The sequence below is a fragment of the Perissodus microlepis genome, chromosome 15 (genome assembly GCF_051167445.1).
Source record: "Perissodus microlepis isolate ML-2025 ecotype Zambia chromosome 15, ASM5116744v1, whole genome shotgun sequence".
NCBI lineage: Eukaryota > Metazoa > Chordata > Actinopteri > Cichliformes > Cichlidae > Perissodus > Perissodus microlepis.
The window spans coordinates 24,600,401-24,623,409 of NC_140475.1; the positions used below are offsets into that span (position 1 = coordinate 24,600,401).

A 23,009-nucleotide genomic window follows, 5' to 3' on the forward strand; every position below is an offset into this window, starting at 1 on the left:
AAAGCTGTTTCTGTGCTGTGATGAGCTCTGAAACCTGACTGAAACTCTTCAAATAAACCATTCCTCTGCAGATGATCTGTTAGCTGTTTGACAACTACTCTTTCAAGGATTTTTGATATGAAAGGAAGGTTGGAGATTGGCCTATAATTAGCTAAGACTGCTGGGTCTAGAGATGGCTTTTTGAGTAAAGGTTTAACCACAGCCAGCTTGAAGGCCTGTGGTACATAGCCGACCATTAGAGATAGGTTGATCATATTTAAGATCGAAGAATTAATCAATGGCAGGACTTCTTTGAGCAGTTTTGTAGGAATGGGGTCTAAAAGACACGTTGATGGTTTGGAGGAAGTAATTATTGAAGTTAACTCAGAAAGATCAATTGGAGAAAAAGAGTCTAACTTAACATCAATGGTACTAAGAGTAGCTGTAGATAATATTACATCTGTGGGATGATTACTGGTAATTTTTTCTCTAATGATAAAAATTTTATTTGTGAAGAAGTTCATGAAGTCATTACTAGTTAACGTTAAAGGGATGGTTGGCTCAACAGAGCTCTGACTCTTTGTCAGCCTGGCTACAGTGCTGAAGAGAAACCTGGGGTTGTTCTTATTTTCTTCAATCAGTGATGAATAGTAAGATGTTCTGGCTTTGCGGAGGGCTTTCTTATAAAGCAGCAAACTATTTCTCCAGGCTAAATGATGATCCTCTAAATTTGTGACACGCCATTTCCTCTCCAGTTTCCTCTCCAGTTTCCTCGCCAGTTCATCAAGTCATAGTCATCACTTCACAACCAGACAAGCTCCACAGTACAGGACAATAGTCAAAAACTGCACTTCTGTTAAAGCCACTAGCTTGATGTTCCAGGTGTCAGCCTGTCTCACCATAAGGATATGGTGAGTTGGTATGTAAAATATGTCTCCTCACAGCAGATAAGGATAACTGCTGTGAGGAGACACATTTTAACCCACATAATCTGAACCTGGTAGTTGATAATGCCTAAACTAAACCTGTAGGTGAAAGGAGCAGTAAAAAATGTGTGATAAGTTTGGGCTAAAGACAAAGTTGAACCACTACAAGTGCAGCGTGAGTCTGGCTTAATCCTACAAACTCTCCTGGACTTCGAAAGCTTCCCCCCTCCTCCCTTCCCTTACAGCTGCCACCTCATTCTTTGTGTAAAACAAAGGCTGATAAAACTTTTGTCCTTGTTGGTTCTGTGTTTGGGTCTGTTTAGAACTACCGCCCGAGTCAGCCCTGACAGACGCTAGCTCGTAATGAAGAAACTCACCTGACAAATGGACACACACACTGGTGTTTCCTGCAGTTTGGTGCTGATCATATTGGATACAAACTGTGTCTTTGTGCTTGATGTTAGCACTGAGCTTTTCATGTCATGGCCAAATGGTTAAAAACATAAAAATCCATAATGTTTTCAACGCAAACGAGCTACAGCTCTTTCATACACACACACAAAGCTGGAAACCTGTGACTGTACTTTATTAGGGTTACATTACAACGTGCATCAATGCGGTGGCAGCACATTCAGAAAGGTAACATCTGCAAAGCATCAAAACACAAAAATACAGAAAGCTGAAACAGGAAAACACAAATTTAACATTATTAAACTAGAACTCTGATAATTAAACATCTTTACACAGAAAATTTCACACAGTTCAGTTTCCATTTGTTTTAAATGACAACTGAGCACATAACTGTCTTCTTTCTGTTTCAGGCACAATACAGAAAGCTTTCATCATTCAGGTCTCATCAGTGATGCGCCACCGTTTCTTTTTGCTTTAATTTTCTTTTAGTCACATAAATCTCACATTGACACGTTCACATAGGTCACCTTCTCTTTTTGAACTACTCTTCTGTTTTTTCTTGAAAGGAGAACAGAACCTGTGATCCTTTGAACCCAACTAATTAAAGTCTTTAATATTATAATTGTGTGCTCGTCCCCTTAGACCAACATGAACCGTGTCCTTATCTCCCCTCGCACCACTGTGACACAAACGGCAATATAAAGCAAATTTTACCGACAACCACTGGTTACTAATTCTTCCTATGTGGCTCTGATTGGACGAGCAGTTAACAGGCCCGGCGGTCCTGTTTTTTGTCTTATTTGTTCAAGGGATTTTGGCCCCAGTTTCATTCCACAAAGGCTTCCCCGTATATATTAAAGACAGCCCCCAGAGGTGTGTCGGGCCTAATTGATTTAAAATCCCCTCTCATTTTCCAACACCGAAAATTAATGATGAGTAATAATAATACCCTCCTTACCGGATAAATTTGATCGACTGGTTACATTGCAGTGTGTAATACTGCTGTAGTTACTGTCTGTACCTATTGTTAACACAGTACAGTCTCATGTTAAAAACTAAATTTCAACTAGTTTTATTCCTGGAACCAGTCAGAACAGATGAAACTTTGTGGTTTTAGTCTTGTTGTATTTTCAGGGATTCTTTGCTTCAGTTTTTATCAGTTATGTCTGTTCCGCCACCACACAAGCAGGAGGCTGGTTACTGAGCACCAGTCAGGAAAAAACATTTATTCCCAAGCTGTTGCTGGCACTCGTGGCTAAGTTCTCAGTGTCAAACCTACACTGGTTTTAGTTTTTCCCTCACTGGTTGCCGAGCAGTTGCTGGAGGATGCTCGGTGTTACTGGCTGCTGCTGTACTATGAACCTCTTTGCGGTTGCTTTGCTTGCAAACAGAGTGCTAGTGTCACCCATGGTTTGGATGGAAGATTCTGACTGGTTGGCATCTTTCATGCAAACTACAGGAAACTGCAGCAATCTACTACTGGCCACAGTAATCACAGGGTAGAAGGAGATGACCATGATTTGGTTAAAAAAGAGGAACATTTTTCTTGTACACAACACTGACACTAACATGCATGTCTTTGGACTGTGGGAAGAACCCACAGAGACCCACAGAGGGGTGAACATGAAACCACACAGCAAGAACCCAACCAGCTGGTGCATTCAAATCTAGCACCTTCTACTATATTTTATTTTGATTTATACAACAGTTCAGTGAAAAGAGAAAGGTCCACGATCGTACCTTCTTTGATTGTGAAATGTAAAGTTAATTTTTTACAGCGTGGTCAGTATTTGTCTAGAACAGCAAGTCACTGTAATCTCTAACAAATACTTGGGAGGAAACATTCATTTTGTTGGCCTTTTGAGAGGCAGTGACTTCATTATTTTGCTACTCCTGTGAGCATTTGTAGCAACAGGAACGGTCACTGTGAAAACACTGCAGTGAAAGCTAATATTCAAGGTACTGCTAGTAATTAAGAACATGTCAGTGGGAGCAACAGAGACTCACTGATGTGTTTTTAAAAGACAATAATGGAGCTGTTTGGCACAGGGGGGTGAAGATAAGGCTTTGGAAACAAAGAAAGCCGCCCCCATCTCTGAAATGTGAACGATATCTGCAGCTTTATGAAACTGGTCTAATAATGGGCGTGTTTCTCTCTGTCTAATTGCTCAACTTGATTACATATAATCATCTTCTTTCCCCACTCATCAATGTCTTTACTCTGCAGCTGGGAACCCAACTGACCACACTCAACCACCCTTCAGCTGCACCACCCAGACATATTTTTCAGCTCACAAAGAAGCTTCAATGATGTATGTCTATATGCATATTACTCAGAAATATATAACCCATAAAATAACAGCATGTCCTCATCAGGCTAAAGTCATTTTTTACTTCTTCATGTTTGCTAAATCTTCAAGGATTCTAAATCAATGTGTAAATAAATATATAGAATAATAATCATAAATAAATGAGAAAAAAAATAATAAAACATTTTAAGTCATGCAACTTATAATAAAAAATGTATTATTGTGGGGTCTACCTTACAATATAAAGGGCCTTGAGGTGACTGTTGTTGTGATTTGGCGCTGTATTGAATGTATTGAATTAAACTGAATTAAAGGCACACAGACAGCCGCCAACATCATCTTTTGCCTTCTTGTTTGTTTTGTGTGTTATTTAATGATCTCTGCTGCGTTATTTTGTATCTAAGGTTGTATTACAGCTTTAGTTAGCTACGGTATGAGTCAGTCTGCATTATCTGTACTCTGTGCAGTGTTTATGACCTTTTTATTGTGTTTTAGATAACCATTTGGAGATGTGGCTGAGGACAGAAGATTAAAATTTGCCTTAAGGGCAAACTGTGGCTCATGCACTGCTACTTTCCTCTGGATCGATGAACACAGTGCTTGTTAAATAAATGAAATGATGAAGAGGGAGATTTCTTGGACCTAAATGTTCTCACCCAGATATTCTCTGTCAGAACTGTTTTAAATCATCTCATTATCAGCTGCACGGAGGTAATATATGAGCATGCAGCACCTTGTTTCCAGCTCTCTCCTATGAAAGATAATGTGAATATGCATTCAGCACCGCATGAGTTTTCAATTACGTTCAGGCCATATATTTGATTATACAGCAGCCTCATCCACACTGTGATCTCAAGTGTGACCGAAAATGAAAGAAATAAGCAAAGCAGTTTTTACTGCTATAAGTTATTGTAGTGAAGCATGATGGGATGGAGGGCGGCTGGCCCGGCACAGTATGTTTAAGACTCCCTTCATCCATGTTAATTCCACCCAGGCTGCACAGCTCCTGCTCCCTGCAGACTGAGCGACATCCAAGTTCTCCTTTTCTTTAAAGACTAAAAAACTTGAGTACTATGATGCGCACAAGTCATTTTGTTTCTTAGTTTTTAATGTAGACAAATTGTCAAGTGTGGTGCTGTAACAGGATGCCACTAGTATAACAAGTCAGCTTAACTGGATTTCTTTCCCTGTAAGATATTCCATGATCAGCTGGAAGTGGTATCACTTCAGCATTAACATCAGCACAGAAACTGTGAGCTGGGTGCTTCATAGTGGGTTTCCATGGTAACGTCTAGGTGGCCCAGTGTTTTTATCCATGAAGTGCATGTTGAAAAAAATAGAATTCTCAGTGACGCTTTAATCATATCATTCATCCTTGGGGTTTCCTGCTACAGATCATTACTCATTAGCTGAAATAAACACCAATACACCCAAGTTAACCCAAGTTGCCCACAGCATCATCATGTTTCTGTTGCTTTGACCAGAACGATCCTTTGCAGATGTTTATCGTATTTTTTTTTAGCAAACTGAGGAGAAAAACGAAGCTAAAAACTGGACTTTCTCCACTTCATACTGGTCCAACAGTGATTCAGGCCCATTTCAAATCACTGTAAAGATGATCATGTTTACAGCCTGCAGGTATATAACTAACAACTTTGAATCAAAACTATAGAAGATATTAAAATAATAAATACAACTTAAACTTAATTATGTGTTCAGGACATTTCTGCTTTGACCGATTCAAAGTGGCTTAAAAAATCCTCATGTTGATGCTTCAACAAACCATTTCTGCTGCTATTTTCATCTTTTAAAGACAGTTTCTATTTAACATACAAAATAATAATATAATGACAGAGTACACCTGGGCAAACTGCCGCCTCACATTCATGCTCGATTTCTGCCATATTTAAGTCTAAACCACATGATCAGCCTACAGTGCTATATATATATATATATATATATATATATATATATATATATATATATATATATATATATATATATATATATATATATATCCTGCAGTTCAGTTTCACCAACCACACCCAGGCCTGATTTCTGTCAGACCCACTGAATCAAGAAATCAACTAAAAAAAGAACCTGTCTGACAAAGTGAAGCCGGCTAGAAGATCTCAGAAAGCACCACATCATGTTACGATCTAAAGAGACATCTGATAAACAAAGTCAACAGCATCTATCAGTCTGGAAAGGTGTACAAAGACTTTATCCACACTTGGTGAATTCAGAGAACAGTGCTGAACCTTCCTAGGAGTGACCAGAGTGCCAAAATTACATCTGGCCCCTTCTTCAGAACTGAAGCAGCTTCTCGGATGAGAGATGAAACGTCCTCAAGAAACTTAAAGAGGTCCAAGACTTAAAGAGGTTTCTTTCCAAGCTCCTTAGACCAGCCTACCAAAATTACTCCAAGAACGCATGGACAACTCATCCAGGAGGTCACAGAAGATCCAGAACAACATCTAAAGACCTGCAGACTCAATTAAGGTCAGATTTAACAGTAAGAAAGAGACGGGGCAAAAATGGCCTCCGTGGGAGAAAAACCACTGCTGACCAAAAATATCACAAAGACATTTGCCAACAAACATCTGGATGATCCCCGAGACTTCTGGGATTTTTATTCTGTAGACTGACGAGACAAAAGCTGAAATTTCTGGAAGGTTTGAGTCCCATTACATCTACATCAAACTAACAGCGTTTCATACAGAGAACATCACAGCAGGAGTCAGACACTGTGGTGGTAGTGTGATGGCTTCTCTGATGCTTCAGGATGACTTGATGTGACTGATGGAACCATGAATTCTGCTCCATACCAGAAAATACTGAAGGAGAATTTCCTCAAGCAGTCAGGTTATGCAGCAGGACAATGATCCAAAAACACAGTAGATAATCCACCTCTGATTGACTCAAAATTGGCTCAAGGTTTTGGGGTGGCCAAGTCAAAGTCTGGACTTACACCACAAAGAGAGTGGTCCAAAATTCCTCCACAGTGATGTGAAAGACCCGTTACCAGGGCAGGTAGGCTTGGATGACTTTATATTTACTCAGGTTATCTATATAAATTTATTTGATGATCTGAAGCATGTAAATGTGACAAATATGCAGGAGGGTTGAAATACCTTACACAGAACTAATATGGAATTAACGCCGTTTCACATCATGGATGCAAAACATTTATTAATCACACTCAACTAACAGAAATTCTAAATGTTCTCACAGATCCTAAATGTCTCAGACAAAAGGAGTAAATCGATCTGCCTGGAACTTTTAGTTCCAGCAGCAAACTGTCTGGGGACCCAGGGTTCATGAGTGCTTATGGACTTGTGCATATTTGATGGCTTGTCTTGGGCTGACAGTCCTCGCAGGGTGACCTGCCTTGGTTATGTATCGCACTGTTGTCCCTCGTTATGTCCTGGTTTTCCTGGAAAACCAGGTCTAGAGAGTGTGTCCCACCGGGACATGCAGCGGATCAGCCTCGTCTGTGGGAGTTACTTGGGAGAGTGGCTGATCTTGCGTCGATGCCGGATCGTTGCAAGACAGTCAGTAACTGTAAGTCGGGGACACACGGGCATCTATCATTGCGTTAATATTTACCTCACTGTAAATAAATGCACTGTGTTCATTACAGAGAGTCCTGCATTTGGGTCCTACTTTCCCTGCAACCCCACACAGCTGATGTTTAGACGCATCCACACACACAGGTGGTGTCGGTTGGTGCGGGTATTCATAGTTAATGTCTGAACAGATAGCATACTTTTTTCTTTGTTTTTTTCAAAGAGCTTTAAAATGGTCTGGGTATTTGGTAGAGATAAACAAAAAGTCTCAAGATGACACTAGAAATCATGACGTGAGAACTTCGAAACAGCCACTGCTTTCCTTTTCTGTAGTCTCCTGTCAGAAACTGTGGATAGTTTTAAAGAGACAGACAGACGTCCTATAAACAGAAGCATGATTAGAGAAAGTGAAGTCTTGCAGAGACAAACAGAGCAAAGTCAAAAAGGTGAAACAGAGAAGGAAGGATTTCAGATTTCAGGACCGGAACAGCTCTTTCTCATTACTTTTGTCATGGACACAGTTTGATAGATTGCTATGATTGGATGTGGTGGGGGAGCTGCTGTTATCACACAGTGCTTAAATAATGCTTAAATAATCAGATTAAATAGTTGTTAAGGCCTGGTCCATTTTAATAACATTCAATCAGTCTCAAATTCTGGTTTCAGTTTGTGGAAACTCTGACAGAGTGTAGCTGATCCTTTTATAAAGTTAGAAATATACAAGCTCGTCCAACAGATTACATGTTTCTGAACAGAAACCCAGGGTGGGCAGCTAGCTGGGAAACACTCCTTCAAATGCTCCTTTCAGGTCAAGTTTGAGGTGCTCTGCAGTTTGCAGGCACAGAACAGGCTGACAGCTTTCCTCACAGTCAGCAATTCAACAAAGCAGGCGTGATACATGAACCCAGAATAACTGCTCGATTCCTTTCAGTGGTTCTTTATATCTGAGAAAAAACACATATTGTGGAGAGATCTTGGCACTGGAACATAAACTGATTGGACAATTAATATGTGGTTTAATGAGCCGAGACGTGGAATTAGAGCTGCAACAAGCGGTTTGACTATCTGAGTCCCTTTTCAGGCAAGAACGCCAATCATCAACCTTTAGCTCTCAGATCTGACAATCTGCAGCTAGATTTCAGGGGGAAAAAAACAAGCTTTCCAAAGCTCAGAGAAAAAGTGGAACTTAATTTTTAACATAGATATGAGTCACTTTTTTTAAACTTTAAGAAACAGACAGAAGCCTTGCTGTATGTAGCCTTCTGCGAGCGTTCTTCTAATTCTTTGTAGATTGAAATTCCTTAAAAAGTTTTGAGCTACACTAAAAACTAAAATGTTCCTCTTTCTTCCATGCCCAGATGTTTTGGCATGACTGTCAGCACACCAGCCTCCTTAAAAGACAAAACGGTCATTTTTACCCCTGGCCGCAATGACAGCGTACAGAGTGACAGGATGAACATGATAGCGGCTCAGAGATGCTGCTCATTCCACTAAACCGACAAAAGACTCAAGCAGATGCCACTGAAGTGTGTATCCATCTGCACTGTTGCCCTTTAATGGTGACGTAAAACACACACACACACACACACACACACACACACACACACACACAGACTACTATATTTTCACTAGTTAAGAGTTTTTGAGCCATGCCTGGTTTATCACCGGCCTGATTGAATCCATAAAAGTTCTGATGAAACTGAGCCATGGTCAAACTATAAGGTTCAACAGATGTGACGAACCAACCGCTGTCCATCCACCCACTGCCCGTCGATAGCTGCCTGCACGCTGTAATTTCAGCTTCTTACATTTGATTGTCTAATTTAAAAGATACGAGCCTAAGGTGACAACCAGCAGCCAGGCTGCCCTGTAACCTATCCTCTCTCCACTTTTTAAGCCTTTAAAAAACATTCATTTCTACTAAAATATGGCAATGATGCTGCAGATTGGTGTGTGAGTGTGTGCCTGTGCAGAAGCATTTATTACGTGACTGACATTCAAACAGGACTTTCCAGCACAGGAAGGTGAAGCATGCACAACATCAAAGAAAACACACTCAGAGTTTAAAAGAGAAGAAAACTGACACCAAAACACGGTCAACAGGACGTCACAGCATCTTTTTGAAAATATGGCACAGATACTCCATCAGCTGCTCACGCTAAGGCAGAAGCACAAAGCTCTGTTAGGTTTTGCATTCACCAGGAAAGGCTTATTATCAAAATCTGATTCTGCGGTGACTTCAGTTACAGGTGAGCAAGATATTGTCGGGTGATGATGGTAATCTTGTTCCATGGATGGGTGAGGAGCTGCTCCTGATTGTTAACAGTCGGTAACAGGATTCATTGAGGAGATCAAAAATGAGCATGAGTGTGTCACAGCTCTGTCCTCAAGAGCATAAGTCTGTGTAATTCTTTATTTCACAGGTCCATAAAAGTTTGTGATGCAATTAGTTAGTAATTATGGAAGGAAAAGGGAGTTCAAACTAGTCGCTCTTACTTCATAACCCGAGGAGTCTTCATGAAGTGCACGGCAGGGCAATGCTTTGCATGTGGGATTTATCTACAAGCAGGCTAACAATTAATTCACCAAATAATATTTGTTTGGAAGCAAAGCACTTCCTATAATTTAGCTCTTATTAATGTTCCAGAACACCCTGAATCCACGTTTAAAGCCCTCTTGTTTCTACATTGCTTTAACAGCTTCTTCAATTGGAATCAATCTGCTTTTCCCTTTTTTCACTTACATCTCCGGTTCCGTTGTCAAATACTCTCGTGAGCCAAAGCTCCAAATATTGATGTCAGTGAAATCTGTAATACCTCTGGAGGTCACCTGTGATCATAATCCACTTTAAATCTGCAATCTAAGATTGCACTGCAAAGTATGCATCACATTTGAGCCAATAATAAAGTCCAGTATTGGGCTGAAGTGTGTTGGGTCGGTAGTTCAGTAAAAATCTGTTTTTTCTTCTGCTTCTCTCAGAGTTGTGGAGGCCGATATAAATGAAAGCCTGGAATCGTGCCACTACACTTGGCAAGCAAAACCACTCACAGAAAAACACATTTCAAACCTATCATGAGAGCAAAAGTTTCTTAAAGCTTGAAGGATAATGAGACGGATGACATGAAAAGCAGGAGGAACAGTTTGCTGCCTTTCAAAAGACTCTGCAGTTTATTGGCAGCCAAACAACAGCAACATTAAATCTGCAGTTCAAAAACAGAAACATCAGGGAATCTGAGTAAAACAGAGACTCTGCTGATGGGAGCAGACGGGTTCAGGTTCCCCTTTTAACACCAAAACTATGGCAACAGCAGCATTCATTTTAAAATGAAAAGCAAGAGCTGCTGTTTGTTGGCTGTGAGGGGAATTTCTCCTGTACAAATATACATTAAAGTAAATCAGCGATCTCACATCACTTCCAACAAGATCATTTTCTTCTCATGAGTAAATCAAGAGCTGCAACTTCAGGCTCAGCTTAAGCTATGTGCCTGTCAGTCATTTTCAATCAGACCCAAGATGCTTCCTCAGTTTGGCCAGCGACTCAATTTGAAGCAAGAGAAAGTGACCCGCAGCTTTCCAGCAGAGGATTATGGATCGCACTCTGTGCTCGAGCTTCTCAGGTTGGCGATGCTACCGCCTGCAGAAATAGGCCACACTGGGTACTTTCCTAACACCCAGCAGCACTTTGAGATTTGCTCCATGAAAACACAAGCAGGACCTTGGTGAGGACAAATGCCCGCTGGCCTCCAACTCAAACCGCCTGTGTTATTGTTCAAGGACCAGAGGGCTAACGAGAGCAGCCCTGCCAGACCCTGTTCTCATCAGAGGTCCTTATGAGTTCAACACACACAGCAAGTTAAAGAGTTTAAGGCTGCTTCCAGTAATGTGACATCCAGAAAAACTAAAGCTGGCACCAGAGAAGCACTTTTCACAAAAAATGTTTTAAGACTGTTAGCTGTTAAAACCTGGTGGATACAGCAAGCAACAGAGCCACAAAACAAAGAGCTACCAAACAGATTCAGGTTCAAGTGCATTCATCTCCAAAGTGGTTTTAGCAGGAGTTCGGATAAAGACAGGCGACACCCCATCACTGAGGAGCCTCCGAGCATTCTCCGAGACATCCTTGGATAAGACGTGAACATTTTTCCTCTGAGAGTTCTGAAACTTTTATCTGAGTGCAGTAGACAAACGAGCCCACTCAGTGAAATCAACACACAAAAATGGCTTTTTAGATGAGTCCATTGACGGTGAGCCTCCCGGCAGCAAAGCACGGAGAAAACGAGCAATAGCAGCAGATATGCTAACGTTGCAGCCATGCTGTCGGCTTTAAAGTCTGTGAGGCTTTTCTCACAAATTTGATTCCATCCATCTTCATTTTTTATGCAGTTACTGTTAATAAATCTGGAGAATCGTCCTGGAAAAAAGTGTTCTTAGTTTTTATACTGTCCATGTTCGTCTTGTATTTCTAAGAGGCACTTTCTGTTTGGTTGCCAAGGTAAGGATGTAGACGATAAGTCTGATGGGAAAGGAGCGACCGTTGCAGCCATTTAACTTGTACAAGACTCGTGTCCACTGTCCTTCCCTCCACCCATCCATCCATCGCTGCTCCGCAACAGAAAACCTCTCCTACGATAGTCCAACGTTTCACACTCGGGAGGAGGTGAAGCTGAAAATGTCAGACTCTTAGCGTCCTGCTTCACAGAGCCACTTCCTGTCTGTTGGGGTTTCCATTGGCTGCCGGAGCGAGGGCAGCAGTGGGCGTGTTCTTCTTGATGGAGGTGAGGCGGATGTGGGAGGTGCTGTGCAGATAGCTGGCTTGGCGCTCAGGGCGAGGACCTCGACCACATCGCAGCTGACTGAGGAGGAAGAAGAAAGCAAAACTCAGTGCAGATGTTAGTGGCGGGATTCCTGTTTACCAGATATTTTTATTGTTAGGAGTTTGCAGGCGTAAACCTCTGAGTGGTCAGTAAGCCTCTGTATCCCGATATAAACACCAGCCCATTTACCATTTCACAGATGAGGAGAGGTTTATGGGGAACATGCAGTGTGCCTGCTGAAGCTGAAAGCATGTGAGATTAGCGTGTTAAAGTTTTACAGGATCGTAGTTTCGTAGCTGAAAGGGCAAAAAGAAATCAGGTCTGGTTTCCATTTATTAGACTCATGTCACTGAATTCTGTTTTCATAAGCTGACATTTCAAACTTATCACTTCTTTGTTCCACTACAAAGAGTTTTATGCTTTTGCTTTATTATCTCTGAAAGGTCTTAATAGCTCTGTGATAGAGAAGATGATTGTAGCACTGGGACTACATAGTTTTACTCAGTAACTGTCTTGGCAAAAGAACTCACAGTGATGGTTGCACATCTATCTTTTTCCATGTTTGAACAAATGTTTAACATTTAAACCTGCTGTGGAGGAGAGGATTGCTAGCTCTCCTCTGCCTTTCCCTGACTCATTGCTGGGCAATGAGTCAGGGAAACTCTTCCCAGAACTCTTCACTTGAGTATAAATAAAGCAAAACACAAAAACTAGAAGCTCTACGATAATAATAAGGAGTAATCAAAACAGGAATGCACTCTGACATTTCTGTAACAGAAGAACCTTCACAGAACTCACACAGGAAACTAAGAATTCAAATCTCCTTAAATACATCAAACTCAAGGACCACAGGACTGCTGTTCCTGCTTTAAGTCGTAGCTCTGCAGTTTGGTTGTCTGCAGTTTTACTTACTCTACTTCTCTTTTGTAGAGATTCTCATTCAACAGTAGCTGATGAAGAATTTAGTTCTATGCTGATTTTTTTAGCCAATAATTAATCATTGATTACAGCCTATATGGAAAATCTGCATCATGTCAGCCACAGATGAATGCCTCTTTCCAAAGAACTATTAAAAACTAAAAAGAACTGGCATGCATGCATGTGCTGGAGATATTTTTCTTCCAAAAGTCATAATCCTCAGAAACAGGCACACATGTTAATTGGCTCTCTGGGTGCAAAAGGTGAAGAAACATTTCTGTACTTGAAGTAAATCCTCACACTTGGACCAATTACATTGTTCACCTGTTACATTCTTCAAAACAGGCAAATAGCTATAATTGCATCCCAAAGGCACATTTTACTTTTCCTGCGGCGTCTCTGCTGCTTCTGAGGTGTCACGACCTGCTGCAAATCTGACCTGAATGAGAGAAAAGCCCGTCCCCGGGTCACGGTTTCCCGCTTTTTGGGAGAGCTGTGCCATGGTTACGGTGAAGAGTTTAAATTAGGGTTTCCATCGTGCGGAGGCAGAAACATGATGAGTTTCAGGAGGTTTATTGGGTACTCAGGAGGAGTTTTAGAAAATGGCGAGGCTGTGATTATTTTTCAGCAAGTTCTAAGAATCCATTCAGACTGAAGAATGAAATACTCGCTGTGTGGTTTTTATCTGAATGCTCAGTCTTGTATAAATGTTCGCCCTCTAGAAAGTTTTGATTAGTCGGTGACTGCAGCTTCATGCGGTGTAAACACTCGGAGCACAAAACAACAGAAACACGCTGCCAATGCCGTGCAGCGCAGACGAAGCGCGGCCTCGGCGCGCAAAGACGTTTCCATCCGTATCCTTCCACCGTCTGTAAATCAGCTACATTCACATTTTATTGATGCAATCAGTAAAGTAGTAAAGACTCACTGGAGCATTCAGCCTCTGCTTGTTTTCCACCTTTTTATGGTGGCAGCAGTTAATGTGAGCAGTAATAGAGTTAGCTGTAGCAGCGTCCAGTAAATCAGCATTTCTACCTATAGTGAAGACAAACAGCAGCATTCACACGTTCAATCTAATTTCTTCTTCAGTAGTCGACGTAAAATAAACACAACCACGTAATTAAGCGTGTTTTATAGCACAGAACAGCCGAGACGAGCTCTGAAGCTCCTGCATTCGCTGGCTGACATCAAGCATCTGCCTCTGCTTGATGATTTTGATTTTTGAAGCTGATATTTGTAACTTTAACTCTGAATAACACACAATCCTGGCACCAGTGAATTTTAAATAAATGTAGAGCACTGACAGGCTGTTTGGGAAAATTACTGACATATTTCTGAATGACTGACTGACATCTTCAGTGGGAGCAGCTGAACCTGCAGCTGAGAGCAGAGTGAGATGTTAGTCTTTTATAGACACTGAAAAAAATAAACCAAGGGAAATGTATTCAAATGTAGCTTTTTCCATATGTTTATTTTTATTATTATTCTTTATTATTTTTCTTTTCTGGGAGTTTTGTGTGTATTCAAATAAGTGCTGCTGAATATTTTACTAATCCAAATGCTGCAGTGCAGTTATGAATAACACTCTGCAGGAGCACACCAGTGTGCACACTTTGGAAATATTAAAGGTGGAACTTGCCCACCTTATTGTTTGTGAGATGTTTGAGAACAGTGTCATCTGTCTCTATTCTCTGGGGCAGTGCAGGGATCTGGTTAGGTAACAAAACCGTCTCAGGTAAAAGCACCTTAATAACTCTGACCTGTTGAAGTGTCTGCGGAAACTCTCACTGAGCAGGTAGAGCGCGAACGGGTTGACGCAGGACGAGGAGAAGCTGAGGACCCGGGCTAGAAGAGTGATGACGAGGTGGGCCAGCGACAGATCCATCTGGTGGTAGTGGAAGGAGCGGTACATGTAGAGGACGTGGTTTGGGAACCAGCACAGGGCGAACAGGCCCACAAAAACCAGCACGATCTTAGCCAGACGCTTCCTCGTCTCCATCTGGAAGAAAAGGATTTAAAGCGATGAGACATCACAAGCTGGAGGGACTGAACACAAAACAGTTTTCAGTAAACAGAGCTGAAAGATTTCCAAACTACATCTTCAAATGGAACTCACTGGATCTCACATGAACAGACCTCTCTGTGGTTCATTAGAGGAAACATGAGCTGTGGAGGTGACTTGGAAAAGAAAAGGATCTGTCTGCATATTGAACTGTCTGATTCTTATAGTTTGGCCAGGGTCACAATGAGAGCACGTGGAGGGGATACAAACTTTGACAGGGGGGCAAATGGCTCAACAAAAGCAGGAGGGGACATTCACGCTGTCTCTTATGTGCACAGTTACACTTGCACACATCCACGACGTCCATAAACACAGATTATAAACTAAGATGCCAAGAATACAAAAACCTTAAAGGTGCATTTAAAAACACAGACACGGTCCTTTATAAAGGACTTTCCCTTCATGATTTCTTAGTTTTTTTCTATATTTGTCTCACTTTCTTGTTTCAGATCATTACAGACTTGTTAGTATGAAACAAAGATGGGGTGTGTGTCTTTGTCACAGACTCTGAGTGCAGAGTGTCCTCCACACATTTCCAGATGTTTTGCAATTTTCAAGTGAGGTCTTTAAAGATTTAAAGCCAGCAGTGGTTTAATGACCTGTTTTTGGTTCCATTACGAATGAAGAGAACTTCCCAAAGTCTGCCTTTGATGGCCCATCAGCTCCAACAGCTCCATCAGCTGCAGTGCCCTCCTCAGTAACTGCTGCAGAAACACTCAGCTACTATGATATGTTGTTACTCCAGTAACTTTTCAATGCTTAACTGTTTCCATTACAGCCTTTACTTATAGCTGTAAAAGTGTGTCAGTAGAATTCAGCTGAGGGGGCACAGTGACCTTTTTGGACACTCCTGGCCCCCGGGGACGTCCCTAATGCAGAAGCTCATTTTGGCTAAAGGTCTTTCTCTGTTAAAGTGACTCCTGCCTGCTCCTGCCTGTATGCAGGGCCACAGCCACACATACTCGAGGCTTTGTTGGTCGTCCCTTTTAAGAACATTCAATGGTTTTGGGGGCATATATCTGAGCACTGCTGCAAACGTATTAGAACGGGCGTGTTGGAGTCCATCCCGGGCATGCATTTTATTTATTCTTCCTGAAATTTGTAACTTTTATACATTTTACATGGAAATTGCTTTGCAAAGAAAAACTCAGAATCAGGAAACAGGTGACAGTTAAACAAGAATGGCAGTTTCCCAAGTAAGTCACCTGCATCATTCAAGTTTTTGTTTAAACCTTTTGCTTTTATAACCTCACGCTTGGATTACTGCAACTCTCCTTTAATAGGGGTTGGCCAGGGGACTCTGTCACACCTACAACCGGTGCAAAATGCTGCGGCACGGTTTTTAACTGGTAAAAGAACATTTGAGCATATTACTCCGGATCTCCTTACACTTGCTTCCAATTTAATTTAGGATCGCTTTTAAAATCCTTTTACTGTTTTTTAAATCCTTAAATGGCGCCTGTATATTTGTCCGATGTGGTACAGTCCTATGTCCCCCCTTGTTCACTCCAGGCAGTCGAGCAGCTGTTGCTCTCACTCCCTAAATCACAGCTGAAACTTCTCTATTGTGGCCCCGAAGCTTTCAAATGATCTTCCTCTTCAAGTTAGGCAATCTACGTCAGTAGTGGTTTTTAAATCCAGGTTGAAAACTAATTTTTTATTCACTGGCTTTTGACTCACTGGGTAACTGACATTGTTATTTTATTGTTATTTATTTAGTTATTTATTGTAGTTCGTGTTCTCTTTATATTTCTGCTGTACAGCACTTTGGTTGACCATGTGTTGTTTTTAGTGTGATAGTGCTATATAAATAAATTATAGTATGGTAAACTTTTGAAGGTTTAAACCTGTCTTAACCTCTAATTTCTTTCCAGGTTCTCACAAAGTTATCTTATTTTATTGTATTAATGTTTTGTTTTAGGTTTGCTGTGACAAATGTCTTCAGTCACTGAATCGTTTGTCCAACCCTCTATCTGTTCACACACACACACACACACACACACACACACACACACACACACACACACACACACACACAGTATAACTTGTACGCTTATTTATATGATATGATTCTCCAATAATACAACCTATGTTCAGAGTTCTTGTGCATCCTTGCCTGCACACATTTGTTTGGCTTGATATTTAGTCTTTGGAGGATAAAGTCATTACTGCATGGATTGTCTCACTAATGAGTGTTTTTGCGAAACTCAGCGTTGGCTAATTAGAATTTAAGAAAACCCACCATCTCCTCCCTGAACACCATAAAAAAAAAAGAATGTTTGTCACACAAGTTGAGTACGAATATTTTGTGACAGCTGGGATGTTCATGAAAAGCTTTCAATCAATATGGTTTTGCTTTTTTTCTGTGTCTGATGGCTCTGCCCAAAACATATTATTTGTTGGAAGTGAGCAGCATATAAATATGGAGACTGATCTGTATTTAAAGATGAAGAATAAACCTTTCTGGAGACCAAAGCAGAATAAAAGCTCTCAGGGAGGATGCTGAAGTGGATGGATGGGTCAGCGTCCGCCAATCAGACATGCTGGTTTATTTTAATAATGACTGCAATCTTCCCACAACCTCAGTCAGTTTTGTTTGTGATTGCCGATCAGAAAACAACATGCAGTTCTCACTTTAAGGCACCGTCACACCAAACAAATATTCATGTAGGCCATTTGCTGATTAGTTAGAAGCAGATTCGGTGAGCCAAAGTTTCTATGGTAACCATCAGTCTTCATCAGTCGCACCAAAAGGCAATAGGACTTAATAGTAATTTTTTGACTAATGAGTTGTCAGAAGTGGTGAGTCTCTCCACAGCATGTCCCATTTTTCTGTATTAAACACTTGTAACTGTATTGACTGAATCCAGAAGGCAAACAGAGTTGAAACAGTTGCCTTCATTAATGGGTTTACATTTGAAAAAGGTGTGCATACATTTGAAAAATGAATACATAAGAACAAAGCAAGTAAAAAAAAAAACACAAGAGTTGACCCAAATGTCTGTTTGAACAGAGGAGGATGCCACAGTGTTGAGGGAAAGATTTTGTAGCTAAGGTTCGCCCTTAGTTTTCAGACAGGTACAGGGAATGATGAGAAGACCCAAGGATCCAGCGTGGAGAATAGGAGTGGAGTTATCAATGATATAAGTGGGGGCTTTGTCTCATAAGTTCATAAAAGAAAGAACTAAGATTTTAAAATGATACCTAGACCGGACTGGAATCCTCTTCAGACACTTGTATGTAGCAGAGTATGTTGAAAGCATTTTGTACAGATGGGAGGCAATTAATAGATGCATTATACAGACAACAAAATAGACCATTACAGTAGTCGAAGCTGGAGGAGATGAAGGCAAGAACAAGAATGTCCAGTTCACTTTTTGAGACAACAGTCCTAAGTTTAGGAATATGTCTTAAATAGAAAAAGTAAGCGCGAGTCAGAAACTTGTTATGAGCATCAACAGTTAAAGAGTTACGTGTGCTAGCTTGAACAGTGGATGAGAAAGAGCTCCAGAGGGATAATTAAAGACTCAGTCTTATTTGTGTTAAACTGCATAAAAATATTTACCATCCAACCATTCACTGCATTAAGTCAGTTAAAAGCAGAGGCACAGTTGATTGTTGTCAGCATACGGATGACTAGAAATGGTTTAAAACTAGTAATAATGAGACCTAATGGCAGGATATACAATGAAAATAACAAGTTACTTAAACCAGATGATAATTCAGCCACATTTGACCAGAAACTGCCAACTGAGTCATCGCAGTGAAAAATAACACTCTTTCCACAAACGCATCTGAGCAGCATAAATTAAATGGGCTTACTTGTCTTTGTCCTCACAAATAGTTGAACCTACTAAACCACCTGCTAATGCTAAAAATGGTGACACTGGATTGACAATGACAAGATGAATTCATGCTGCTTTTTGTTTGTCAGGCAGGACACGGAAATGCTTAGAAGCAAACATGAGAGATCCTCGCAGTAAAAACAGGTAAATCCAGCAGTTTTGCCCCTCGATTGTTTACTCTGGTGTAAAAATGTACTCAAGCTCGATGGAGCTGACAGTTTGACTCCCATTGGGACTTGCATATGAAAAGCAACGATGAAACGGATGGAAAACAGAATGAGTGATGGGCGGGGACTCCAAGGAATGGATTTAGGATTATAATACCAGCAGATGCATGGAGCGTATGCCATCATAAGAGGAACCTGACCTTGTCAGGCTGATGCTCAGCGATTGTTAGAGACACAAGGAAAAAGGTCAATCATGTCAGTCAAATGCATTTTACACAGGTCACCCATTTCTGCACGCCACAGCCCAGCTCGACACAAACACGCAAAAAATGTCAGCGGCGTTTCTTCAAAGAGCTTCTCTGTGTAGGGCAGAGGTCACACCCATCAGACTTGCTGGCTTTCTGATGCTCCTTTAAACAGGAGAGCAACACACCAACCTTCACCATTCCCTTTTTAAAATCCTCATGAGCACAAATTAAACTCCGAGTGCATTCAACCATCTCACTGCAAACACAGAAAGAAGTAGAAAATCAGCTCTGCAGTACGATGTTTGACACAAAAGGCCACACGGAGTACTCGGTGGAGGATTTTATTCCCCCTCAGGTGCACAGAGGTTTTTTCCTTCTCTGTGCTTGCATCTCTTTGATATTTCAGTGACTCGCCGTGAACGTCACAGCACTGCAGCGAGACACAGTTTGTCAGTAACAATCAGCCGGTGCAGAGTAACAAGGACCGGGGGCAATCTGTGTGTCAACTTCATCATATCCTCTGCTGACTGGCTGTCACAGGAGTCACCTAAATCCTCTCGAGACTTGTTTAACTTTTTGGAGTTTCATTTCACTCCTTTGACCAGAATGTGTTAGTTTTAAATTCTGTGTCATTTGATTTGTTAGTTTTATTCAAAGTTGACACACAGACGCGTGTCAAAGAAAGCTCAGCATCCCACATCCAGGACTTTGAGTTTCACACCAGAATTAAAAGGCCCATGTGAAGCTGTAGCGCACAAGTATCAATTTCATGGGGTAGAGATTTTTAGTTGGGAAAATTTCATGTTTTTAAAGGATAGAGATAATAGATTTTTAAATAGATTTTAATTGTAGTAAAACCCCTTCTGCAAGCATCTGCCGGCTTGATTAGCAGCATGAAGCCAGCAGCAGCTGAGAATTCGCAGCAGGACCTCCCGACAGCATCACCTGCAACCTGCAGCCGCCACAATCAGCTGCTTCTCCTACTCACTGAAAGTTTCTGCTGCGCTGTAACTTCACTCCTAACACCTGTTTCACTATTTATCTGGAGGCAGGTTTGTCTTGTTTTTAATTTAAGCAGCCAGTTAGCATGTGGTAACAGACTACTAGGTATGTCTGGACAGGGTCAACATCCTTGTCAAATATGCTACTACAACTAATAATAGCGGTCATAAGTCCTGTATTTTATTTCAGACATTATCCACACAACACTGTTAGCACTTATTTACACTTCTCTGGCCCTGAAATTCTCTGCTGATGTTTAAATGTTGTATCAAAGCGTAATCTGCACACAATAAGAGGATTGTCAGCAAGTGAATAAATTAACTGAGGCGTGCATGTGTTTCTTTTCCACAGTGAACCTCTTTAATGAACACGTTGTGCTGCGTAAAGAACAGATGTGTCTTTCCAGCTACGCATCATTAACAGCAGCCAGCTGCTTCTCACCTCACCTGACTCCACCATTAAAGATGAGAAACGTTTGTAGAATAAAAAAAGTTAAAGCGACAGCAAACTCTGCTGATTGCAGAGCAGGAATCATCTCAGTGCTGCAGGCAGGCTGCTGATTTGTGTTTGCTCTGATTTGCTGCCAGCACTCGGGCAGCGCTTGGCATCTTTCCCGAGATCCTCTTAGGCACCTGCTGCTACAGGCCACTACTCATCTGGAAGGCTGGATTATGTCAGTGTGTGTTTGCATGAACTTTTAGAGGTACAAATAAACTTTTCCTACTTCTAATTTCTTTGCAGTTTGTAAATTATTTATTTATTGTGTGTGCCTGTGCCTCTGCATGTGAGTGTTTGTGCTCATCTGGGAGTTGAGAGCTGTTGGCTCCCATTAGAGGTACGTCTGAGACGGATCCATCACACAGCCATCACTCTGTCATTTTGCTTTCACACTCCACATGCTGCAAAAATGCCAAAATCCAGAAAAGCCACAACAATCCAGAACTCAACACATATAACTGACAGTGAGACCCATGAACCAAAGCACAGGGTCATACAGAAACATGAAGACAGAAATCGGGGACTCAACAATATCCCACGGAATCAGACCTGATAGTTGAATAATAAAGAAATCCAAAACTCAGCCTGCATGAGAATCCAAAGTTAGGACGCTTGGAATAAACCCTCAGTAGAAGCCCAAGAATCCGATGCCTTCATCAAACAATTAAAAAAGAAAAAAAAACTTTAGAAAAAACCATGGGACCAAGACGGCAAGGAGAGGCTTCATTTCGTACTCGGTCCGAGTGTGGTGGATCTTAGTGTCTTGCTAAACATCATAAACCTGGGCAGAGGACGCTTCCACAGTGTTGGTGTTCCACTCATGTGTAAACTGTAAAAAAAAAAAAATTATGAGCAAAATGGTTGATTATGACATCTTATTAGTATAAATTACAGTGGACATTCCCACTGTCCTCCAAGGAGCAGACACATTTGGGCCTAATCAGCACTGCTTTTGCACAGGTGCCAGTGACTGATTTAAAAGTTACACAAGTCCTCAGCAGGACTGGAAGTGGGTCACAGAAAGTTTTCATGGCTTAGCTGAGACTCAAATGTCACAACACACCTGACATTTGACCCAACCAAGGTGGACTAGTGGCTGAGTTTGACTTAACACTACCAGTCAAATAAAATGCAAATATGGATCATATTTGGGTTGTTGTTATCAGGACAATATTCCTGGAAGGAGTCACTGCAGGTGAGGTGAAGAGCTTTTCTAAAGTTAACAGCCACACTTGTTACCACAGTTCCAGTGACAGCCTCCATCACCCCTCCACCTCTCCACCTGTTCAAGCAGAAAAGTGTTTTCTTTAACAGACCATAAAAGTTGATTTACTGGCCCAGGGAGGCCAAACTAGTCTGGACACCTTGAGGTCTTTGCACAGTTATTTCAAAGTCTTATCTAAACTAACTGGTTTTAATGATGGTGAAGATAAAACAATAATTTGTAGCTTTTCTTCCACCTTTTTTTTTTCTTCTAGCATCTTCTTTTCTCTTTTAAGTGGATTTGAAGTGTTTCTCTATGTGAGCTTTTCTCTGTATTATTTTTATTTTATTTTATTTATTTTTATTTTCAACAAAATCGAATAATTTTTGATCTGTAGCGGTTTCTTATAATGCCTTTAGTCAATCATTGTTACTTAAAATCAGCCCCAAAAATTAACACTCTGAAGACTTTCAACAAAATTCCAGTCAGTGCTTTCCCAGGAAGACAATAACAGGAAGCTCCCAATGTGTGAGTCTAAAGCCTGGTTGGTTTCATGACCTTGTTTCACTCATGTTAATGCAAACATTCACAAAGCAACTTTGTCGGTACCCCAAAGCTTTAGGTCTAGCTTTAGATGTAGCTTTAGTTCTAGCTTTAGTTCTACCTTTGGTTCTAGCTTTAGTTCTTTTCTAAGGTTGAGCTGCCTGATGGTGGTCATCCATCGCAGGCAGACCATACCTCGGATTCATGTTTCCATATTCTCAGATGCTTCCTGCGCCCACGCTCACCTGGTCACAGTTTCCTTTTGTTCATGTCGACTTTTCACCCGTACACATCAGTGTAAAACTGCCTTTTTTATTTCACCATGTTAATGCATTAGACGTAATCAGTGAATATTACTTGTGTACTCTTTTTTTACACTTTGAATTTAAGCATGTGTCTTTCCTCAGACAGTGTTATTCAGCTCTTCTCTGACTGTCTCAGCCTGAGAAAAAATTGACTTTCAATCATGCAGATCACAACCACCTTCCTCGGTGTGCTTTGTGGCTTCTCGTTG

The 23,009-nt window shown here is 41.1% G+C and overlaps 1 protein-coding gene across 1 annotated transcript in view; it reads right to left on the bottom strand.

Moving 5' to 3' along the window:
- Positions 1-1,474: 1,474 nt before the first annotated feature.
- Positions 1,475-23,009, bottom strand: part of nmbr (neuromedin B receptor) — a 92,215-nt gene continuing 70,680 nt past the window's right edge. The window contains exons 4-5 of the mRNA XM_084952350.1: positions 14,687-14,925; positions 1,475-12,047 (exon numbers count right to left, since the gene is read on the bottom strand). Coding sequence (XP_084808476.1) covers positions 11,888-12,047; positions 14,687-14,925 — 399 coding nt within the window. The 3' untranslated portion in view covers positions 1,475-11,887. The remainder of the gene's footprint in view (positions 12,048-14,686; positions 14,926-23,009) is intronic.